The sequence below is a fragment of the Electrona antarctica genome (assembly GCF_951216825.1).
Source record: "Electrona antarctica genome assembly, contig: scaffold_102, whole genome shotgun sequence".
NCBI classification, from domain to species: domain Eukaryota; kingdom Metazoa; phylum Chordata; class Actinopteri; order Myctophiformes; family Myctophidae; genus Electrona; species Electrona antarctica.
The window spans coordinates 245514-270509 of record NW_027637800.1 but is presented as its reverse complement, the minus strand read 5'-3'; the positions used below and the strand labels follow the sequence as shown (position 1 = coordinate 270509).

Sequence of the window (24996 nt, the reverse complement as noted above, 5' to 3'; positions counted from 1 at the left end):
TTACATACAGTAGTAGGTCTACTGGGTACAGATAGTAGTCCTTAGGGTGGTTGTATTCCATTGTTTACATACAGTAGTAGGTCTACTGGGTACAGATAGTAGTTCTTAGGGTGGTTGTATTCCATTGTTTACATACAGTAGTAGGTCTACTGGGTACAGATAGTAGTCCTTAGGGTGGTTGTATTCCATTGTTTACATACAGTAGTAGGTCTACTGGGTACAGATAGTAGTCCTTAGGGTGGTTGTATTCCATTGTTTACATACAGTAGTAGGTCTACTGGGTACAGATAGTAGTCCTTAGGGTGGTTGTATTCCATTGTTTACATACAGTAGTAGGTCTACTGGGTACAGATAGTAGTTCTTAGGGTGGTTGTATTCCATTGTTTACATACAGTAGTAGGTCTACTGGGTACAGATAGTAGTCCTTAGGGTGGTTGTATTCCATTGTTTACATACAGTAGTAGGTCTACTGGGTACAGATAGTAGTTCTTAGGGTGGTTGTATTCCATTGTTTACATACAGTAGTAGGTCTACTGGGTACAGATAGTAGTCCTTAGGGTGGTTGTATTCCATTGTTTACATACAGTAGTAGGTCTACTGGGTACAGATAGTAGTTCTTAGGGTGGTTGTATTCCATTGTTTACATACAGTAGTAGGTCTACTGGGTACAGATAGTAGTCCTTAGGGTGGTTGTATTCCATTGTTTACATACAGTAGTAGGTCTACTGGGTACAGATAGTAGTCCTTAGGGTGGTTGTATTCCATTGTTTACATACAGTAGTAGGTCTACTGGGTACAGATAGTAGTCCTTAGGGTGGTTGTATTCCATTGTTTACATACAGTAGTAGGTCTACTGGGTACAGATAGTAGTTCTTAGGGTGGTTGTATTCCATTGTTTACATACAGTAGTAGGTCTACTGGGTACAGATAGTAGTCCTTAGGGTGGTTGTATTCCATTGTTTACATACAGTAGTAGGTCTACTGGGTACAGATAGTAGTTCTTAGGGTGGTTGTATTCCATTGTTTACATACAGTAGTAGGTCTACTGGGTACAGATAGTAGTCCTTAGGGTGGTTGTATTCCATTGTTTACATACAGTAGTAGGTCTACTGGGTACAGATAGTAGTCCTTAGGGTGGTTGTATTCCATTGTTTACATACAGTAGTAGGTCTACTGGGTACAGATAGTAGTCCTTAGGGTGGTTGTATTCCATTGTTTACATACAGTAGTAGGTCTACTGGGTACAGATAGTAGTCCTTAGGGTGGTTGTATTCCATTGTTTACATACAGTAGTAGGTCTACTGGGTACAGATAGTAGTTCTTAGGGTGGTTGTATTCCATTGTTTACATACAGTAGTAGGTCTACTGGGTACAGATAGTAGTTCTTAGGGTGGTTGTATTCCATTGTTTACATACAGTAGTAGGTCTACTGGGTACAGATAGTAGTCCTTAGGGTGGTTGTATTCCATTGTTTACATACAGTAGTAGGTCTACTGGGTACAGATAGTAGTTCTTAGGGTGGTTGTATTCCATAACCTTCTATTGTCACAACAGTTCTTGCTGCTGTTTTATTGTTTTGCACACCCTCACGTTGGGTGTGTCTAATCAGCCTCTCTCCCTCTCTCTCTGTGTCTCTATGTCTCTCTCTCTCTGTGTCTCTATGTCTCTCTCTCTCTCTGTGTCTCTGTCTCTCTCCCTCTCTCTCTCTGTGTCTCTGTCTCTCTCTCCCTCTCTCTCTCTCTGTCTGTCTGTCTCTCTCTCTGTCTGTCTGTCTCTCTCTCTCTCTCTCTCTCTCTCTCTCTCTCTCTCTCTCTCTCTCTCTCTCTCTCTCTCTCTCTCTCTCTCTCTCTCCCTCGCTCTCTCTCTCTCTCTCTCTCTCTCTCTCTATCTCTCTCTGTCTATCTCTCTCTCTCTCTTTGTCTCTCTCTCTCCCTCCCTCCCTCTCTGTGTCCATGTCTCTCTGTGTGTGTGTGTGTGTGTGTGTGTGTGTGTGTGTGTGTGTGTGTGTGTGTCTCCCTCCCTCCCTCTCTGCGTCTATGTCTCTCTCTCTGTGTGTCTCTCTCTCTCTCCCTCCCCCCCTCTCTCTCTCTCTCTCTCTCTGTGTGTCTATGTCTCTCTCTCTCCCTCCCCCTCTCTCTCTCTCTCTCTCTCTCTCTCTGTGTGTCTATGTCTCTCTCTCTCCCTCCCCCTCTCTCTCTCTCTCTCTCTCTCTCTCTCTCTCTCTCTCTCTCTGTGTCTATGTCTCTCTCTCTCCCTCCCCCTCTCTCTCTCTCTCTGTGTGTCTATGTCTCTCCCTCTCTGTGTGTCTATGTCTCTCTCTCTCCCTCCCCCCCCCCTCTCTCTCTCTCTCTCTCTCCCTCCCCCTCTCTCTCTCTCTCTCTCTCTGTGTGTCTGTCTCCAGGTGAAGGTGATTCTGGGCGAGGACCGGGAGGCCACAGGGATCCTCCTCAGTATCGATGGAGATGACGGCATCGTGCGGATGGAGCTGGACGACCAGCTGAAGATCCTCAACCTGAGGTTCCTGGGCCGGCTGGAGACCTGAGACACACACACACTGAGACGCACGCACACACACACACACACACACACTGAGACGCACACACACACAGAGACGCACACACACACACACTCACTGAGACGCACTCACACAGACGCACACACACACACACACACACACACACACACACACACACACACACACACACACACACACACTAGAGTTCTCAACGGGCCTGAACATTAAGGCCCGGCCAGATTTAAGGCCCTAAAACGTGCGGTCGGGTTTTGGGCAGAATTTGAACTCTTATCACAGTAAAAGTGAAACTCCAGTCAGCACCATCTTCACAATAGATACACACACACATACACACATCTTCACAATAGATACACACACATTTACACACACACACACATACACACACACATACACACACATCTTCACAATAGATACACACACATTTACACACACACATACACACACATCTTCACAATAGATACACACACATCTTCACAATAGATACACACACACCATCTTCACAATAGATACACACACACACACACACCATCTTCACAATAGATACACACACATAGGCCTGGCCCACACAGACACACACACAGAGACACACATACACACACACACATACACAAACGCACATGGACAGGAGGAACACACACAGGGTGTGGGTGTGTCGTGTGTGATGTCGTTTCTCATCGTTATTTTGAATGGATGAATCTTTCTTTCAGTTCTTTTATCTTTGTAATGTTAGTGACATGAACCTGTTTTAGTGACTTTTCCAAACCGTTCTAATTGTTATCATTTGTTTAGGGTTTATAGAAGAACCTCCTTTCTGTCTTCATGATAAACATCATGTCAATAAATAAACTGTGAAAATTAAATATTGGTCCTCGTGCTTCAGCTGTTGCTGTTTTAGACCAGTGGTTCTCCTTGAGGGAGTTCCAAGGGGTCCCCCTAGCAGCTAAATGATGATGATAATAAAGCTTTATTTGTAGAGCACCTTTCATGACATGAAATGCAGCTCAAAGTGCTTCACAGAGCAACGGAGAAAGAAAGAAAAGAAAAGCAAGGCATAAAACATTACAAATAACAGCAGTGATGCAATACAGTGAGGACATTAAAAGCGAGCAGGCCAGCTGTGGAAGACCTTAGGGGCGTTTGGGACATATTTAGACCTTAGGGGCGGTTTGGGACATATTTAGACCTTAGGGGCGGTTTGGGACATATTTAGACCTTAGGGGCGGTTTGGGCATATTTAGACCTTAGGGGCGGTTTGGGACATATTTAGACCTTAGGGGCGGTTTGGGACATATTTAGACCTTAGGGGCGGTTTGGGACATATTTAGACCTTAGGGGCGGTTTGGGCATATTTAGGCAGGCAGTCATGAAGGTAAGAAGGTTTGGGACATATTTAGGCAGGCAGTCATGAAGGTAAGAAGGTTTGGGACATATTTAGGCAGGCAGTCATGAAGGTAAGAAGGTTTGGGACATATTTAGGCAGGCAGTCATGAAGGTAAGAAGGTTTGGGACATATTTAGGCAGGCAGTCATGTAGGTAAGAAGGTTTGGGACATATTTAGACAGGCAGTCATGAAGGTAAGAAGGTTTGGGACATATTTAGGCAGGCAGTCATGTAGGTAAGAAGGTTTGGGACATATTTAGACAGGCAGTCATGAAGGTAAGAAGGTTTGGGACATATTTAGGCAGGCAGTCATGAAGGTAAGAAGGTTTGGGACATATTTAGGCAGGCAGTCATGAAGGTAAGAAGGTTTGGGACATATTTAGGCTGTCAGTCATGAAGGTAAGAAGGTTTGGGACATATTTAGGCAGGCAGTCATGTAGGTAAGAAGGTTTGGGACATGTTTAGACAGGCAGTCATGTAGGTAAGAAGGTTTGGGACATATTTAGGCAGGCAGTCATGTAGGTAGGAAGGTTTGGGACATATTTAGGCAGGCAGTCATGTAGGTAAGAAGGTTTGGGACATATTTAGGCAGGCAGTCATGTAGGTAAGAAGGTTTGGGACATATTTAGGCAGGCAGTCATGTAGGTAAGAAGGTTTGGGACATGTTTAGACAGGCAGTCATGTAGGTAAGAAGGTTTGGGACATATTTAGGCAGGCAGGCATGAAGGTAGGAAGGTTTGGGACATATTTAGGCAGGCAGGCATGAAGGTAGGAAGGTTTGGGACATGTTTAGACAGGCAGTCATGAAGGTAAGAAGGTTTGGGACATATTTAGGCTGTCAGTCACGAAGGTAAGAAGGTTTGGGACATATTTAGGCAGGCAGTCATGTAGGTAAGAAGGTTTGGGACATATTTAGACAGGCAGTCATGTAGGTAAGAAGGTTTGGGACATATTTAGGCAGGCAGGCATGAAGGTAGGAAGGTTTGGGACATGTTTAGACAGGCAGTCATGAAGGTAAGAAGGTTTGGGACATATTTAGGCTGTCAGTCATGAAGGTAAGAAGGTTTGGGACATATTTAGGCAGGCAGTCATGTAGGTAAGAAGGTTTGGGACATATTTAGACAGGCAGTCATGTAGGTAAGAAGGTTTGGGACATATTTAGGCAGGCAGGCATGAAGGTAGGAAGGTTTGGGACATGTTTAGACAGGCAGTCATGAAGGTAAGAAGGTTTGGGACATATTTAGGCTGTCAGTCATGAAGGTAAGAAGGTTTGGGACATATTTAGGCAGGCAGTCATGTAGGTAAGAAGGTTTGGGACATATTTAGACAGGCAGTCATGTAGGTAAGAAGGTTTGGGACATATTTAGGCAGGCAGTCATGTAGGTAAGAAGGTTTGGGACATATTTAGGCAGGCAGTCATGTAGGTAAGAAGGTTTGGGACATGTTTAGACAGGCAGTCATGAAGGTAGGAAGGTTTGGGACATATTTAGGCTGTCAGTCATGAAGGTAGGAAGGTTTGGGACATATTTAGGCAGGCAGTCATGTAGGTAAGACGGTTTGGGACATATTTAGGCAGGCAGTCATGTAGGTAAGACGGTTTGGGACATATTTAGGCAGGCAGTCATGAAGGTAAGAAGGTTTGGGACATATTTAGGCAGGCAGTCATGAAGGTAAGAAGGTTTGGGACATATTTAGGCAGGCAGTCATGAAGGTAAGAAGGTTTGGGACATATTTAGGCAGGCAGTCATGTAGGTAAGAAGGTTTGGGACATATTTAGGCAGGCAGTCATGAAGGTAAGAAGGTTTGGGACATATTTAGGCAGGCAGTCATGAAGGTAAGAAGGTTTGGGACATATTTAGGCAGGCAGTCATGAAGGTAAGAAGGTTTGGGACATATTTAGGCAGGCAGTCATGTAGGTAAGAAGGTTTGGGACATATTTAGACAGGCAGTCATGAAGGTAAGAAGGTTTGGGACATATTTAGGCAGGCAGTCATGAAGGTAAGAAGGTTTGGGACATATTTAGGCAGGCAGTCATGAAGGTAAGAAGGTTTGGGACATATTTAGGCTGTCAGTCATGAAGGTAAGAAGGTTTGGGACATATTTAGGCAGGCAGTCATGTAGGTAAGAAGGTTTGGGACATGTTTAGACAGGCAGTCATGTAGGTAAGAAGGTTTGGGACATATTTAGGCAGGCAGTCATGTAGGTAGGAAGGTTTGGGACATATTTAGGCAGGCAGTCATGTAGGTAAGAAGGTTTGGGACATATTTAGGCAGGCAGTCATGTAGGTAAGAAGGTTTGGGACATATTTAGGCAGGCAGTCATGTAGGTAAGAAGGTTTGGGACATGTTTAGACAGGCAGTCATGTAGGTAAGAAGGTTTGGGACATATTTAGGCAGGCAGGCATGAAGGTAGGAAGGTTTGGGACATATTTAGGCAGGCAGGCATGAAGGTAGGAAGGTTTGGGACATGTTTAGACAGGCAGTCATGAAGGTAAGAAGGTTTGGGACATATTTAGGCTGTCAGTCACGAAGGTAAGAAGGTTTGGGACATATTTAGGCAGGCAGTCATGTAGGTAAGAAGGTTTGGGACATATTTAGACAGGCAGTCATGTAGGTAAGAAGGTTTGGGACATATTTAGGCAGGCAGGCATGAAGGTAGGAAGGTTTGGGACATGTTTAGACAGGCAGTCATGAAGGTAAGAAGGTTTGGGACATATTTAGGCTGTCAGTCATGAAGGTAAGAAGGTTTGGGACATATTTAGGCAGGCAGTCATGTAGGTAAGAAGGTTTGGGACATATTTAGACAGGCAGTCATGTAGGTAAGAAGGTTTGGGACATATTTAGGCAGGCAGGCATGAAGGTAGGAAGGTTTGGGACATGTTTAGACAGGCAGTCATGAAGGTAAGAAGGTTTGGGACATATTTAGGCTGTCAGTCATGAAGGTAAGAAGGTTTGGGACATATTTAGGCAGGCAGTCATGTAGGTAAGAAGGTTTGGGACATATTTAGACAGGCAGTCATGTAGGTAAGAAGGTTTGGGACATATTTAGGCAGGCAGTCATGTAGGTAAGAAGGTTTGGGACATATTTAGGCAGGCAGTCATGTAGGTAAGAAGGTTTGGGACATGTTTAGACAGGCAGTCATGAAGGTAGGAAGGTTTGGGACATATTTAGGCTGTCAGTCATGAAGGTAGGAAGGTTTGGGACATATTTAGGCAGGCAGTCATGTAGGTAAGACGGTTTGGGACATATTTAGGCAGGCAGTCATGTAGGTAAGACGGTTTGGGACATATTTAGGCAGGCAGTCATGTAGGTAAGAAGGTTTGGGACATATTTAGGCAGGCAGTCATGTAGGTAGGAAGGTTTGGGACATATTTAGGCAGGCAGTCATGTAGGTAAGAAGGTTTGGGACATATTTAGGCAGGCAGTCATGTAGGTAAGAAGGTTTGGGACATATTTAGGCAGGCAGTCATGTAGGTAAGAAGGTTTGGGACATATTTAGGCAGGCAGTCATGTAGGTAAGAAGGTTTGGGACATATTTAGGCAGGCAGTCATGTAGGTAAGAAGGTTTGGGACATATTTAGGCAGGCAGTCATGTAGGTAAGAAGGTTTGGGACATATTTAGGCAGGCAGTCATGAAGGTAAGAAGGTTTGGGACATATTTAGGCAGGCAGTCATGAAGGTAAGAAGGTTTGGGACATATTTAGGCAGGCAGTCATGAAGGTAAGAAGGTTTGGGACATATTTAGGCAGGCAGTCATGTAGGTAAGAAGGTTTGGGACATATTTAGGCAGGCAGTCATGTAGGTAAGAAGGTTTGGGACATATTTAGGCAGGCAGTCATGTAGGTAAGAAGGTTTGGGACATATTTAGGCAGGCAGTCATGAAGGTAAGAAGGTTTGGGACATATTTAGGCAGGCAGTCATGAAGGTAAGAAGGTTTGGGACATATTTAGGCAGGCAGTCATGAAGGTAAGAAGGTTTGGGACATATTTAGGCTGTCAGTCATGAAGGTAAGAAGGTTTGGGACATATTTAGGCAGGCAGTCATGTAGGTAAGAAGGTTTGGGACATGTTTAGACAGGCAGTCATGTAGGTAAGAAGGTTTGGGACATATTTAGGCAGGCAGTCATGTAGGTAGGAAGGTTTGGGACATATTTAGGCAGGCAGTCATGTAGGTAAGAAGGTTTGGGACATATTTAGGCAGGCAGTCATGTAGGTAAGAAGGTTTGGGACATATTTAGGCAGGCAGTCATGTAGGTAAGAAGGTTTGGGACATGTTTAGACAGGCAGTCATGTAGGTAAGAAGGTTTGGGACATATTTAGGCAGGCAGGCATGAAGGTAGGAAGGTTTGGGACATATTTAGGCAGGCAGGCATGAAGGTAGGAAGGTTTGGGACATGTTTAGACAGGCAGTCATGAAGGTAAGAAGGTTTGGGACATATTTAGGCTGTCAGTCACGAAGGTAAGAAGGTTTGGGACATATTTAGGCAGGCAGTCATGTAGGTAAGAAGGTTTGGGACATATTTAGACAGGCAGTCATGTAGGTAAGAAGGTTTGGGACATATTTAGGCAGGCAGGCATGAAGGTAGGAAGGTTTGGGACATGTTTAGACAGGCAGTCATGAAGGTAAGAAGGTTTGGGACATATTTAGGCTGTCAGTCATGAAGGTAAGAAGGTTTGGGACATATTTAGGCAGGCAGTCATGTAGGTAAGAAGGTTTGGGACATATTTAGACAGGCAGTCATGTAGGTAAGAAGGTTTGGGACATATTTAGGCAGGCAGGCATGAAGGTAGGAAGGTTTGGGACATGTTTAGACAGGCAGTCATGAAGGTAAGAAGGTTTGGGACATATTTAGGCTGTCAGTCATGAAGGTAAGAAGGTTTGGGACATATTTAGGCAGGCAGTCATGTAGGTAAGAAGGTTTGGGACATATTTAGACAGGCAGTCATGTAGGTAAGAAGGTTTGGGACATATTTAGGCAGGCAGTCATGTAGGTAAGAAGGTTTGGGACATATTTAGGCAGGCAGTCATGTAGGTAAGAAGGTTTGGGACATGTTTAGACAGGCAGTCATGAAGGTAGGAAGGTTTGGGACATATTTAGGCTGTCAGTCATGAAGGTAGGAAGGTTTGGGACATATTTAGGCAGGCAGTCATGTAGGTAAGACGGTTTGGGACATATTTAGGCAGGCAGTCATGTAGGTAAGACGGTTTGGGACATATTTAGGCAGGCAGTCATGAAGGTAAGAAGGTTTGGGACATATTTAGGCAGGCAGTCATGAAGGTAAGAAGGTTTGGGACATATTTAGGCAGGCAGTCATGAAGGTAAGAAGGTTTGGGACATATTTAGGCAGGCAGTCATGTAGGTAAGAAGGTTTGGGACATATTTAGGCAGGCAGTCATGAAGGTAAGAAGGTTTGGGACATATTTAGGCAGGCAGTCATGAAGGTAAGAAGGTTTGGGACATATTTAGGCAGGCAGTCATGAAGGTAAGAAGGTTTGGGACATATTTAGGCAGGCAGTCATGTAGGTAAGAAGGTTTGGGACATATTTAGACAGGCAGTCATGAAGGTAAGAAGGTTTGGGACATATTTAGGCAGGCAGTCATGAAGGTAAGAAGGTTTGGGACATATTTAGGCAGGCAGTCATGAAGGTAAGAAGGTTTGGGACATATTTAGGCTGTCAGTCATGAAGGTAAGAAGGTTTGGGACATATTTAGGCAGGCAGTCATGTAGGTAAGAAGGTTTGGGACATGTTTAGACAGGCAGTCATGTAGGTAAGAAGGTTTGGGACATATTTAGGCAGGCAGTCATGTAGGTAGGAAGGTTTGGGACATATTTAGGCAGGCAGTCATGTAGGTAAGAAGGTTTGGGACATATTTAGGCAGGCAGTCATGTAGGTAAGAAGGTTTGGGACATATTTAGGCAGGCAGTCATGTAGGTAAGAAGGTTTGGGACATGTTTAGACAGGCAGTCATGTAGGTAAGAAGGTTTGGGACATATTTAGGCAGGCAGGCATGAAGGTAGGAAGGTTTGGGACATATTTAGGCAGGCAGGCATGAAGGTAGGAAGGTTTGGGACATGTTTAGACAGGCAGTCATGAAGGTAAGAAGGTTTGGGACATATTTAGGCTGTCAGTCACGAAGGTAAGAAGGTTTGGGACATATTTAGGCAGGCAGTCATGTAGGTAAGAAGGTTTGGGACATATTTAGACAGGCAGTCATGTAGGTAAGAAGGTTTGGGACATATTTAGGCAGGCAGGCATGAAGGTAGGAAGGTTTGGGACATGTTTAGACAGGCAGTCATGAAGGTAAGAAGGTTTGGGACATATTTAGGCTGTCAGTCATGAAGGTAAGAAGGTTTGGGACATATTTAGGCAGGCAGTCATGTAGGTAAGAAGGTTTGGGACATATTTAGACAGGCAGTCATGTAGGTAAGAAGGTTTGGGACATATTTAGGCAGGCAGGCATGAAGGTAGGAAGGTTTGGGACATGTTTAGACAGGCAGTCATGAAGGTAAGAAGGTTTGGGACATATTTAGGCTGTCAGTCATGAAGGTAAGAAGGTTTGGGACATATTTAGGCAGGCAGTCATGTAGGTAAGAAGGTTTGGGACATATTTAGACAGGCAGTCATGTAGGTAAGAAGGTTTGGGACATATTTAGGCAGGCAGTCATGTAGGTAAGAAGGTTTGGGACATATTTAGGCAGGCAGTCATGTAGGTAAGAAGGTTTGGGACATGTTTAGACAGGCAGTCATGAAGGTAGGAAGGTTTGGGACATATTTAGGCTGTCAGTCATGAAGGTAGGAAGGTTTGGGACATATTTAGGCAGGCAGTCATGTAGGTAAGACGGTTTGGGACATATTTAGGCAGGCAGTCATGTAGGTAAGACGGTTTGGGACATATTTAGGCAGGCAGTCATGTAGGTAAGAAGGTTTGGGACATATTTAGGCAGGCAGTCATGTAGGTAGGAAGGTTTGGGACATATTTAGGCAGGCAGTCATGTAGGTAAGAAGGTTTGGGACATATTTAGGCAGGCAGTCATGTAGGTAAGAAGGTTTGGGACATATTTAGGCAGGCAGTCATGTAGGTAAGAAGGTTTGGGACATATTTAGGCAGGCAGTCATGTAGGTAAGAAGGTTTGGGACATATTTAGGCAGGCAGTCATGTAGGTAGGAAGGTTTGGGACATATTTAGACAGACAGTCATGTAGGTAAGAAGGTTTGGGACATATTTAGGCAGGCAGTCATGTAGGTAAGAAGGTTTGGGACATATTTAGGCAGGCAGTCATGTAGGTAAGAAGGTTTGGGACATATTTAGGCAGGCAGTCATGAAGGTAAGAAGGTTTGGGACATATTTAGGCAGGCAGTCATGAAGGTAAGAAGGTTTGGGACATATTTAGGCAGGCAGTCATGAAGGTAAGAAGGTTTGGGACATATTTAGGCAGGCAGTCATGTAGGTAAGAAGGTTTGGGACATATTTAGGCAGGCAGTCATGTAGGTAAGAAGGTTTGGGACATATTTAGGCAGGCAGTCATGTAGGTAAGAAGGTTTGGGACATATTTAGGCAGGCAGTCATGTAGGTAAGAAGGTTTGGGACATATTTAGGCAGGCAGTCATGTAGGTAAGAAGGTTTGGGACATATTTAGGCAGGCAGTCATGTAGGTAAGAAGGTTTGGGACATATTTAGGCAGGCAGTCATGAAGGTAAGAAGGTTTGGGACATATTTAGGCAGGCAGTCATGAAGGTAAGAAGGTTTGGGACATATTTAGGCAGGCAGTCATGAAGGTAAGAAGGTTTGGGACATATTTAGGCAGGCAGTCATGTAGGTAAGAAGGTTTGGGACATATTTAGGCAGGCAGTCATGTAGGTAAGAAGGTTTGGGACATATTTAGGCAGGCAGTCATGTAGGTAAGAAGGTTTGGGACATATTTAGGCAGGCAGTCATGTAGGTAAGAAGGTTTGGGACATATTTAGGCAGGCAGTCATGTAGGTAAGAAGGTTTGGGACATATTTAGGCAGGCAGTCATGTAGGTAAGAAGGTTTGGGACATATTTAGGCAGGCAGTCATGTAGGTAAGAAGGTTTGGGACATATTTAGGCAGGCAGTCATGTAGGTAAGAAGGTTTGGGACATATTTATTATTATTATTCTGGGCGAGAACCCCTTTTGGTGTTAGCATTATGTTATGCGTTAGCTATTGAAAAATAGCAGATCTACAAGCTCGGTGGCGCGCTACGAGCTTGTAGGTCTCCCCTTTAAGAACAGCACTTATCCTCAGGTAAGAGACTGTCTCTAAAGTGCAACACATCCCCTTTAAGAACAGCACTTATCCTCAGGTAAGAGACTGTCTCTAAAGTGCAACACCTCCCCTTTAAGAACAGCACTTATCCCGAGGCTGTTCGCCTCCTGAATGCTGACCTTCTCTTCACTCGCACTTTACAGCGTGAAGCTGCTTTGGAATACGACAAACTTAGGGTGACCAGATGTCCCTCTTTGTGTGGGACAGTCCCTCATTTCCCAAGACTTTTCAGGCGTCCCACAAAATGAGACCCTGTCTGTCCCACATTGGGACTGACAGGCATCAGTGTTCACATTGAGACCCTGTCTGTCCCACATTGGGACTGACAGGCATCAGGGTTCACATTGAGACCCTGTCTGTCCCACATTGTGACTGACAGGCATCAGGGTTCAAATTGAGACCCTGTCTGTCCCACATTGTGACTGACAGGCATCAGGGTTCAAATTGAGACCCTGTCTGTCCCACATTGTGACTGACAGGCATCAGGGTTCAAATTGAGACCCTGTCCCACATTGGGACTGACAGGCATCAGTCAGTCCCACGTGCGTTGACTTACACAGTTGTCACTTGGCTTTGTTTTCTAGACTGTTTATTGACATAAATTGACTTTATTTGTATTACAGTTGTAGGCTACAACAGGGGTTCTCAACCCGTGGGTCGCGACCCCTCGAGGGGTCGCCAAATTATTTTGGGGGTTCCCCAAATTATTAAAAAAAAATATATATATATCTTTATTTTATTTTTTTTACCAACTGAATGGCTGTAAAGTGGAAATGAAGAGTTTACATATAGTACACATAGTACATGCATACACCTTCCCTAATGATTATGGTTTCAGTATTTATTTATGGTGTATTGTCTCTATTATTAAGGTTATTGTAGCAGTCAATTTATATTGGGGGTCAGGAGGGGGAGGGGCGGGGGTCCCGAGACGTTGCCAAAGCATTTTCGGGGGTCCCCGGCCAAAAAGGTTGAGAACCCCTGATCTACAAGACGTTTGGTATGAGATGTGGAAAAAAGACCCAATAAACCACTCGAACATAGTTAAAAAAGACCCAATAAACCACTCGAACATAGTTAAAAAATCACACCCGTGTGAACTGAGTGGTGTAAGGTTTTATATAGCATGATCAGCTGTGGTCTGACGTAATGTCTGATGTAATGAAATCACACCCGGGTGAACTGAGTGACCACTTTCCTAGATCTAGGCTATTGAGTTCAGCATTCAGCATGCCTCCACCCGGATGTGATTTCACAACTGGCTGTTTTTGCGCAGAGAAAATGACCACGGTTGCTACGGTCATCCAGTTCACCCGGGTGTGATTTAATTACGTCAGAAATTATTTTGAACATAGCAACCATGGTCATTTTTTTATGCACACAAAAGCCAGTTGTAGGAGTGGTTTACACCACTCAATTACACCACTCAACAAAAAGACCCAATAAACCACTCGAACATAGTTAAAAAATCACACCCGTGTGAACTGAGTGGTGTAAGGTTTTATATAGCATGATCAGCTGTGGTCTGACGTAATGTCTGACGTAATGAAATCACACCCGGGTGAACTGAGTGACCACTTTCCTAGATCTAGGCTATTGAGTTCAGCATTCAGCATTCCCACCGTCTTTAAAGATCTTCGGCTTCAAGGGTCTCAAAGACTGAATGGCCTTTAGGTCTGATTCTGGTAGGGTCGTCTTCTGATGTGATGATTTGTGACCATGAAGTTGATTCAGCTGGAGTTTTTGTCCGATGTGAGGTATTATATAAGGTAAGGTATTATATAGCCTGATCAGCTCTGATCAGGCTCCGTAATGAAATCACACCCGGATGTGATTTCACAACTGGCTTTTTTTGTGCAGAGAAAATGAGCATGGTTGCTACGGTCATCCAGTTCACCCGGGTGTGATTTAATTACGTCAGAAATTATTTTGAACATAGCAACCATGCTCATTTTTTCTGCACACAAAAGCCAGTTGTAGGAGTGGTTTACACCACTCAAAAAGCAATCATTATTTTATCAAAAATATCCAAGATGGCAAATTGACATGTAGCCATCATGAAATCTGACACTTTGCTTTGACTATCGTGTTTAAGTAGACTATATTCCTCACTTGGTAAGGGAAATGAAACTCTGAGCTGTAACAACTATGGTTAGCCTCTCCATGACAGGCAGGTTTGGGACATATTTAGACAGGCAGTCGTGTAGGTAGGAAGGTTTGGGACATATTTAGGCAGGCAGTCATGTAGGTAGGAAGGTTTGGGACATATTTAGGCAGGCAGTCATGTAGGTAGGAAGGTTTGGGACATATTTAGGCAGGCAGTCATGTAGGTAGGAAGGTTTGGGACATATTTAGACAGGCAGTCATGTAGGTAGGAAGGTTTGGGACATATTTAGACAGGCAGTCATGTAGGTAGGAAGGTTTGGGACATATACAGGCAGTCATGTAGGTAGGAAGGTGCGAGACCATTGAGAGCTTTATAAACAAGTAAAATAATTTTAAAATCAATCCTAAAAACAACCGGAAGCCAGTGCAGTGAAGCTAAAACTGGAGTTTAATATGTTCTGTCATCTTAGTTTGAGTTAAAAGGCATTTTGGACAAGTTGTAATCTGTCAGTTGTTTTCTTAGGCAGTCCAGAAAAAAGTGCATTGCAGTAAAATCAAGCCGAGAAAAAAGCAAAGGCGTCAGGCAGATAGGCTCTGATTCGTGCAATGAAACAATGATGGAGAGTTTATAACCAAATGGACCCTTATGAGTTCATTAACTCTTGAGAGGAATGGAATTGTGGACAAAATCCTATCCAACGATAACAACAAAGTTGGGTCTGAGGCTAAATGTCATCAGATGGTGGTCCGTGGCTCAGATGGGTCTGAGAGGCTAAATGTCATCAGATGGTGGTCCGTGGCTCAGATGGGTCTGAGATGGTGGTCCGTGGCTCAGATGGTTCTGAGATGGTGGTCTGTGGCTCAGATGGGTCTCAGATGGTGGTCCGTGGCTCAGATGGGTCTGAGATGGTGGTCTGTGGCTCAGATGGGTCTGAGATGGTGGTCTGTGGCTCAGATGGGTCTGAGATGGTGGTCCGTGGCTCAGATGGGTCTGAGATGGTGGTCCGTGGCTCAGATGGGTCTGAGATGGTGGTCCGTGGCTCAGATGGGTCTGAGATTGTGGTCCGTGGCTCAGATGGGTCTGAGAGGCTAAATGTCATCAGATGGTGGTCCGTGGCTCAGATGGGTCTGAGAGGCTAAATGTCATCAGATGGTGGTCCGTGGCTCAGATGGGTCTGAGAGGCTAAATGTCATCACATGGTGGTCCGTGGCTCAGATGGGTCTGAGATGGTAGTCCGTGGCTCAGATGGGTCTGAGATGGTGGTCCGTGGCTCAGATGGGTCTGAGATGGTGGTCCGTGGCTCAGATGGGTCTGAGATGGTGGTCCGTGGCTCAGATGGGTCTGAGATGGTGGTCCGTGGCTCAGATGGGTCTGAGATTGTGGTCCGTGGCTCAGATGGGTCTGAGATGGTGGTCCGTGGCTCAGATGGGTCTGAGAGGCTAAATGTCATCAGATGGTGGTCCGTGGCTCAGATGGGTCTGAGAGGCTAAATGTCATCAAACGGTGGTCCGTGGCTCAAATGGGTCTGAGAGGCTAAATGTCATCAGATGGTGGTCCGTGGCTCAGATGGGTCTGAGAGGCTAAATGTCATCAGATGGTGGTCTGTGGCTCAGATGGGTCTGAGAGGCTAAATGTCATCAGATGGTGGTCTGTGGCTCGGATGGGTCTGAGAGGCTAAATGTCATCAGATGGTGGTCCGTGGCTCGGATGGGTCTGAGAGGCTAAATGTCATCAGATGGTGGTCCGTGGCTCAGATGGGTCTGAGAGGCTAAATGTCATCAGATGGTGGTCCGTGGCTCAGATGGGTCTGAGAGGCTAAATGTCATCAGATGGTGGTCCGTGGCTCAGATGGGTCTGAGAGGCTAAATGTCATCAGATGGTGGTCCGTGGCTCGGATGGGTCTGAGAGGCTAAATGTCATCAGACGGTGGTCCGTGGCTCAGATGGGTCTGAGAGGCTAAATGTCATCAGACGGTGGTCCGTGGCTCAGATGGGTCTGAGAGGCTAAATGTCATCAGACGGTGGTCCGTGGCTCAGATGGGTCTGAGAGGCTAAATGTCATCAGACGGTGGTCCGTGGCTCAGATGGGTCTGAGAGGCTAAATGTCATCAGACGGTGGTCCGTGGCTCAGATGGGTCTGAGAGGCTAAATGTCATCAGATGGTGGTCCGTGGCTCAGATGGGTCTGAGAGGCTAAATGTCATCAGATGGTGGTCCGTGGCTCAGATGGGTCTGAGAGGCTAAATGTCATCAAATGGTGGTCCGTGGCTCAGATGGGTCTGAGAGGCTAAATGTCATCAGATGGTGGTCCGTGGCTCAGATGGGTCTGAGAGGCTAAATGTCATCAAACGGTGGTCCGTGGCTCAGATGGGTCTGAGAGGCTAAATGTCATCAAAGTTTGAAGTTTATTGAGAGGATGGCCCCTTGAGATGTCGCATCTCGTTTTAGAGGGGGTCCTATACATACAACATTACAGCAGTGCATGTACATGACATAACATAACATAACATAACATGACATGACATGACATAACATAACATAACATAACATGACATGACATGACATGACATGACATGACATGACATGACATGACATGACATGACATGACATGACATGACATGACATGACATGACATGACATGACATGATGACATGACATGACATGACATGACATGACATGACATGACATGACATGACATGACATGACATGACATGACATGACATGACATGATAACATAACATAACATAAGATAACATACAGTTCGCTTGCTCCCTTTCTCCCACCCCCACCCCATCCCTGACCCCCGACTCGTTTATATATGGGAATAGTGGGGAAAACGGTATTATAAACTGTCTCAAAGTAGAGGTAAACATGTGAGCAAGCATTAGAAGCATGAACAGGTTGTTTGAAGATGTGAATACAGGGAAGTCCTGAAGCGGCCTAGAGAGGTGATTGATCTGAGTGGAAGCGGGAGATTATTCCAGTCAGATGGGGCTTTGTAGTGGAAAGACCTGCGTCCAGATTCTGAGAATATTCTGTTGGGAACCATAAGATAGGGATGTTGAGTGTGTCTAAGTGGATATGGGGATGTGAATGGTTTCAGAGACTGTTTTAGGTATGAGGGGCAGTTGGAGTGGATGCATTTGAAAATAAATAGGTACCAGTGGTGTTGCCTTCTAGCCTTAGGCTGCAGCCAGTCAAGTGAGCTGTACAGTTGGCAGTGGTGGGTTCTGTATGGGCATCTTAGAACGAATCTGCACAGGGAGTTGCATAGTATGTTAAGTGGCTTGAGGTGAGTATCTGTGGTGTTTTGATATACAATGTCGGCATAGTCTACTATGGGGAGTAATACTTGAGATATTATTATTTTCCTCACTTGAAAGGAGAAACAGTTGATGGATGGGTAGAGTGAGCACAGGCTGCCATAGGTTTTTTTAACGGTTAGATCAATATGGTGTTTAAAAGAAAGTTCCGGGTCCATCGTGACACCAAGATATTTAAATGAGTCCACTTTTTCAAGGTAAGAACCATCATCAAATTTGATCAGTAGGTCGGAGGAGCTTTGGACATTGCGTGAGTGGCCGAACAACATGCTACAGGACTATTTTTTAGCCATTTTTGGACCGGGTTGAAGTCAGACTGTAAAAGGTGTTGAATTTGGTGAATGTTTTTATCAGAGGCATAAATAACGGTATCGTCAGCATAGAGCTCAGGTAAGTCGTTTATAAATATAGTGAATAGAAGTGGCCCCAATATGGAACCCTGGGGGACACCATTCTCAACAGTTAAAAAATCTGACTGGGAACCTTGTAATGTAACACATTGACGCCTGTTGTGAAGATAAGCACTGAACCAGAGAAGAGCATGTCGTTGGATACCGATGGAAAAAAGTCAAGGAGGAGGTAGTGGTCAACCATATCAAAGGCTTTCGAAAGGTCAATGAATATAGCACCGGTTGGCTGTCTTTTCTCGAAAGACAGTAGCACATCACTGGTGAATTTTAGAGTTGCTGTGGTGGTTGAGAAGTGTGGTCTGAATCCTGATTGAAGGGGGGATAAGATGTTTTCCTGATTGATGTATTTTGATAGTTGTTTGAAGACCAGTTTTTCAAAGGTTTTTGCGGTGGTGCAGATGATTGAAATAGGTCGGTAATTGTTTATGTCAGTTGGGTCTCCGGTTTTGAAGATGGGGGTAACTCTTGCACATTTCCATATGGGTGGGAGTGAGGAGGTAGACAGGGATAAATTGAACAAATCTGCAAGAGGAAAGGCTAGTACATGAGCAGCAAGTTTAATGTACTTGGCTTCAAGACCATCAGGACCAGCACCACAGCTATCTTTTAGCTCACATATAGCATGGAGGACATCTGTTGGCAGAATTTTCTTGAAGTGAAAGGAACAGTTTAGAGCATTTGGTCTTGGGGGGTCAGTTGTTACATAGGAGTTTGTTGATTGGGAACTACCGATTGATGAGAAATGATTGTTGAAGGCTTGGGCAATGAGTGGAGGGTCCGAGATAATATTATTATTTATTTGTATCTGATTTATAGTTTTTTTGTCGGTTTTGTTAAGGAAGGTGTTGAGTTTGTTCCAGAAATGTTTAGGATTGTGGAAATCGTGGCTGAAATTGTTTTTGTAGTAGTTTGATTTTGCGTTCCTTGTTTCTGTCTTTGATAAGTTCCTCAAGTATCGGTAGTGTTCCCAATCACCAGGGTCTTTAGTTGTTCTGTCTTTGATACGTTCCTCAAGTATCGGTAGTGTTCCCAATCACCAGGGTCAAGTATCGGTAGTGTTCCCAATCACCAGGGTCAAGTATCGGTAGTGTTCCCAATCACCAGGGTCTTTAGTTGTTCTGTGTTTGATACGTTCCTCAAGTATCGGTAGTGTTCCCAATCACCAGGGTCTTTAGTTGTTCTGTCTTTGATAAGTTCCTCAAGTATCGGTAGTGTTCCCAATCACCAGGGTCTTTAGTTCCTCAAGTATCGGTAGTGTTCCCAATCACCAGGGTCTTTAGTTGTTCTGTGTTTGATACGTTCCTCAAGTATCGGTAGTGTTCCCAATCACCAGGGTCTTTAGTTGTTCTGTGTTTGATACGTTCCTCAAGTATCTGTAGTGTTCCCAATCACCAGGGTCTTTAGTTGTTCTGTGTTTGATACGTTCCTCAAGTATCTGTAGTGTTCCCAATCACCAGGGTCTTTAGTTGTTCTGTGTTTGATAAGTTCCTCAAGTATCTGTAGTGTTCCCAATCACCAGGGTCTTTAGTTGTTCTGTGTTTGATAAGTTCCTCAAGTATCGGTAGTGTTCCCAATCACCAGGGTCTTTAGTTGTTCTGTGTTTGGCCCAGGCTTTATCCCTTTCTTTAAAAAGGCTAATGAGGTGTGGGCTGATCCAAGGTAGGTGGCGGCCCTTTACTCTAATTGTTTTGAGGGGGGCATGCAAATCAATTACTTTTGTGACTTCAGAGTGGAAATAGTCCCAAGCGTCTTCAACAGATGGAATTAGTTGAAGTCTATTCCAGTCAATTCTAGTTAGATCTAGGATGAAGGAATCTACAATCATATTTTTACTTTGTCTTAGTGTTATGTATTTGGGGGGAGATCTTGGGATTTTAATTTTCCAGACACAGAATATAACAGAGTGGTCGCTAAAACAATCAGACATGACACCAGATTTAATAACCCTCCCAGGATTAGTGACGAGTATCCAGTCTAATAGAGATGAGGACCGGTGGTCCACTCTAGTGGGTTCTTTAATTAATTGGGTGAGATTTATACTTCGAAATAGGTTTCTGTCATTTGAGCAGGCATGACCCGGCCAGTTTTTATTAAAATCTCCCAAAATTATAACCTCATTTTGTTTGTCAAGAGAATTGATAGTGGACAGGATGTTTTTGGTGGAGTCAGCCGGGGCTGATGGCGGCCTATAGATATTTCCTATTGTTAAGTGTTTGTTGTCATGAAACTTAATGTTAATAAAAAGACATTCAAAATGTACTGGCTCTATGGCAGGAGTAAGACGTTCTGAGACAAGATTGGAATCTATATATGTGGCCAGTCCACCTCCATTGCCATCCCTATCAACTCGATAGAGAACGTAGTTGTCAATTGTCATGCTCTCATCAGAAATTAAATTGTGTAACCATGTTTCGGATATTGTGATCACATTGGGTTTATAAAGAGTAACCCATGTTCTAAGGGCGTCAATTTTGTTCCTGATGCTCCTGATATTAAGATGGACTACCTTTAAACCCCTGGCTGTTTCAATAGTGCCTGTGAGAAAGACAGATCAGTCGGGTTGAAAGGGGAGGTGCAGGTGGAGTGTGAGCAGCAAGCAAAACAAAAAACAAAAACAGGACAAAAACAAGAAAAAACAAAAAACACAACAATATACCACGTGAGGCCGATCCACGACGGCGCGGTTACTTGGCCGCTATTCATTTGTCAAGAATAGCGGAGTAGTGGTGTTCAATAGACTGGGTGTGTTATTTTAAGTGTCTAAATGTTAGGAGACAGTGCAGTAGAGTGTGGGGGTGGGCAGCGAGACAGGGCAGAGACCTGAGGAACAGACAGAGGGACACCCCCACCCAAGCCCCAAGCAGCACAGAGAGGCCACAGTGGACAGACGGCGCATTGAGGTACATTCGGCGAGGGACAGATCCTCCCACCCCCCCACCCCTCACCCTCCTCCCCCTCAGGTTGAGGTAGCTTTAAGAGATGTATTGGTATTTTGCCATGAGCCGCTCCCAGACCCTAGGGAGGGCGCCAGCCCATAGCATCGTGCCAGTTTGGTCTCTCAAATATTTTAGTTGGTATTATTGGGACAGTTGCATATTTGTTTATTTTATTTTAATTTGTTATAATTATTACCAGTTGTTGTTTATTTTTATTTGTATTGGGTTAAGGGGAGGGGGGAGAGGGGTGCGGAGGGGAGAAGACCCCCCCACCAAACCCCACACCAACCACAACTTGGCCCCAGCTGTGCCAACGAGAGGACCAGGAGCAGGCAGCCGCCCGCCAGCCCCCCGACCCAAAGTCAAGTGATCAAACTTTAACTCTTTTAGGGGAAAAACTGCAGGACTATAGCCCTGGCGGAGCAACAACAGCAGCCACCGTTGTTGTGAACGTGTCATCATTGTCATCGTCATTGTGGCAGCGGTGGCCGAACGGATAGCGGCGCGGTCTTGATACCGGAAGGTTCCTAGTTCGAATCAGCTGTCCGACACGTTAAAATTACCAACGCTGAAGTGCCCTTGAACAAGGCATTGAACCACTACGATGAAATGTGTTCTATGAGCAGGGCCTGGCTGGAAACAAGTTCTTGAGCTTAGCCCAGATACCCTGGGTAAATATAGATTTCATTTCATTTCATTTTCATTTCATCATCACCATCATCATCATCACAGGCAGAGCATAGAAATTGCAATAACAGATTGTTAATGTAAATAAATTCAGGTTATGGGGACTTGTAGAGTCTGTAGATCATTTCGGTTCGTTTGGCGGAAGGAGATGTGTGTGTGTGAGCGTGTGTGTGTGTGTGTGTGTGTGTGTGTGTGTGTGTGTGTGTGTGTGTGTGTGTGTGAGCGAGAAGAGTGAGAGAGAGAGAGAGAGAGAGAGAGAGAGAGCAGGAGCGCGCGCGCCCGCCCGCAATGCACAGCGGTGAATGAGTGAGTGACAGGGGGGAGAGAGAGAGATATATATAGGCGAGTAGGCAGAATGAGATAAGTTTTGGTATGTCTGACTGATTACACAGAGCAGAGGTGTCCGTGTCACCGTGGCCTGAGTGTGCACAGTCTGTTGAAAAAATTAAAAAAGAGAGAAGGCAAAATGCTTCTTCCCATTAAAAAGTTTTTTTGGTGGAGCAAGGATTTGCGCGTGACCATTTATTCTCGGGGATAATTCTCTTCGTGAGCATTGTTCATTTGAGTCCTTTCCCAACAGCATACCCATGCCTTTATATTGCTATTGTAATGTTTATCATCACCATCATCGTAACGAGGGATTTTACCGCAAAGTTTATGAAGGGTTTCATCATTGTTCATTTGGTGAGGCGGCGTGTGTGTGTGTGTGTGTGTGAGCGCACGCGCGTAGCGCTTAGATAGATAGATAGATAGATAGATAGATAGATAGATCAGTCAACATCAGTATAGCCACGGTGTTGTCTCACTGTCCTTATACAGTTGGCCATCAACGTAGAGTCGGTCAACTGAGATGACAGCTTTCTTATTATCCTGCATGAATTGTTTCCTTATGGGGAACAGAATTTTGCGCCTCTCCATTATTTCTTTAGGAAACTGGTCGTTCATCCCGAAATGCGTGTCTTTGAGCAAACGGTGGTCCGTGGCTCAGATGGGTCTGAGAGGCTAAATGTCATCAGATGGTGGTTCCGTGGCTCAGATGGGTCTGAGAGGCTAAATGTCATCAGATGGTGGTCCGTGGCTCAAATGGGTCTGAGAGGCTAAATGTCATCAGATGGTGGTCCGTGGCTCAAATGGGTCTGAGAGGCTAAATGTCATCAGATGGTGGTCCGTGGCTCAAATGGGTCTGAGAGGCTAAATGTCATCAAACGGTGGTCCGTGGCTCAGATGGGTCTGAGAGGGACTTCCGGTTGACGGCAGGCGAGCATGCAGCTGTGAGTGCGCTCCTCACAATCCCTCCATAAAATGTCTCTAAAACAATATGTTTACAAAGGAAACCAAAGTGTAATGTAGGCTAAGACAACACTGTTGTTGCTAAGTGGGATGAATCTGCGATCTGGAGCGGCTACTAAAGTTTATAACTCTAAAACCAAGTCAAAGAAAAAACACGTGTCAAACAAACAAATGGCAACGAGCAGCCTGGAAACTATGCTCAAAACAATGCTGGGTGAGCTCAAAGAGGATATCACCAAACAAATTGGTGGCCTCAGATTGGATTTTGAGACTTTTTCGTCTGAGATTAAACAAATGAAAACGGACATAAAAGAAGTCCGCACCGATCTGAAGGAAACCACAGGAAAGATCAAAGAAGCAGAGGATCGGATCAATCAGCTGGAAGAAAGAGAGGTGACAACAAACACCGCTCTGAAACGTCTGCTACGAGAACAAAAGAAGACGGAGGAAAAGTTGGATTATATGGAGAATAAATCCCGACAAAATAACATACGTATTTATCAAGTCGCTGAAGGATTAGAGGGGGATGACCCCGTCGGTTTTATTAAATCCATATTGGTGGAAAAGTTGGAGATGCCTTTGGACACTTTACATATCGTGGCAGCCCACCGCTCCCTCGCCAAAAAGCCGGTTGGAGAGGGCGCAACACCCCGGTCTTTTGTGGTGCGCTTCATGGAGTGGAACACATGTCAGAAGGCTCTAAAAACAGCCTGGTCGACAAAAGACATCATGGTCGGAGATAAACGTATTTATTTCGACCGTGACGTGCCACATAAGGTACAAAAGGAAAAACGCAGATACGCCCCGATAAGACAACAACTGAAGGAGAACAACATAAAGTCGTTTATAATACACCCGGCTAAACTGAAGGTCTTCGGAGAAGATGCGTCTTTTACCATATATGACACCCCAGAGGCTGCAGAGGCAAAACTACGGGCCAAGGGATTAATCTCAGCAGAGCCGTGCCTCGGAGCGCAGCGCGACGCGCCGCGCAAAGAAGGGGTTAAATCTACACCCTTCCAGGAAAGCGGCGGGGATGAAGAGACAGTTGCCAGCATCTTGGAAGAATTCAGGGAAGAACCCAGGCTATGAGTGACATCTTTCATATGAGTGCAGACTACTGGACGGGTCTTTCTTTTGTCCTTCCCCACGACGTACAATGGAGAGCCATTAACACCTCTCTATAGAGGAGATATGGAAGGACAGTGGCGAGCCGTCTGAAAAACTTTAAGGTATGACTATAAAATGACTGAGTTAGATTTTAGCCTACTGGACTTCTTATTATTTTTTGTTTAGTTCTCTTAGCCTAGCTAATTTATTACTTCTACCCGCCTCAAAAGCTCTGTAATATTATTACTATTAAATAACCGGGGTTAATATGTTTGAGTTTGAATGAACTTTGGGGTCTGGAATTGAATTAAACGAGGGAGGTATAGGTAGGGGGAGGTTTGTTTGGGGGGGGGGGGGGGGACTTTAGTGCGTAGTGCGCTTTTTTTCTTTCTTTCTCTCTCTCTCTCTTCTCTCTCTCTCTCGCTCTCTCTCTGCCTCCACTCTCATTGCCCGTCTCTTCTCTCTTTCTCTCTCTCTCTCCTATTTTTGTCTCAGTTAGAACTTACATTTCAACATTGTTTTTTATTTACTATTCTGTGCCCTAACGTTTACAGATGTTTTTTTTTTCTTTTCTATATGGGCACATGCGCCACAGCGGTCATGTATGCATGTGTACAGAGAACGGGGGAATGTAGGAGACGTGTGTGTATGTGTGTGCGTGTGTAGGTGGGTGGACGTGTGCGCCCGTGCGTGCGTGTGCACGTGGGTATAATATGAGTGTGCGGCCATGAAGGCTGCATGCTCAACAAATGTGTCCTATAGGTAGGTTTACTCAGGCGTGAATGTGGACAACAGGCTCAGGCTTGTGTGAGTGTGGACACATGCATGACATACGGCTGCTATTATTGTCAATTGTATTATTAGTTATTACTAGCCTACCTTTTACTTTGTGCCCCCCCCCTTTTCTCTCTGCCTTATATAGACATA

The 24996-nt window shown here is 44.8% G+C and overlaps 1 protein-coding gene across 1 annotated transcript in view; it reads left to right on the top strand.

Moving 5' to 3' along the window:
* The window catches only part of supt5h (SPT5 homolog, DSIF elongation factor subunit), a 102892-nt gene extending 99482 nt beyond the window's left edge, over positions 1–3410 (top strand). Inside the window, exon 28 of the mRNA XM_079531537.1 lies at positions 2402–3410. Coding sequence (XP_079387663.1) covers positions 2402–2542 — 141 coding nt within the window. The 3' untranslated portion in view covers positions 2543–3410. The remainder of the gene's footprint in view (positions 1–2401) is intronic.
* The last annotated feature ends 21586 nt before the right edge of the window (positions 3411–24996 follow it).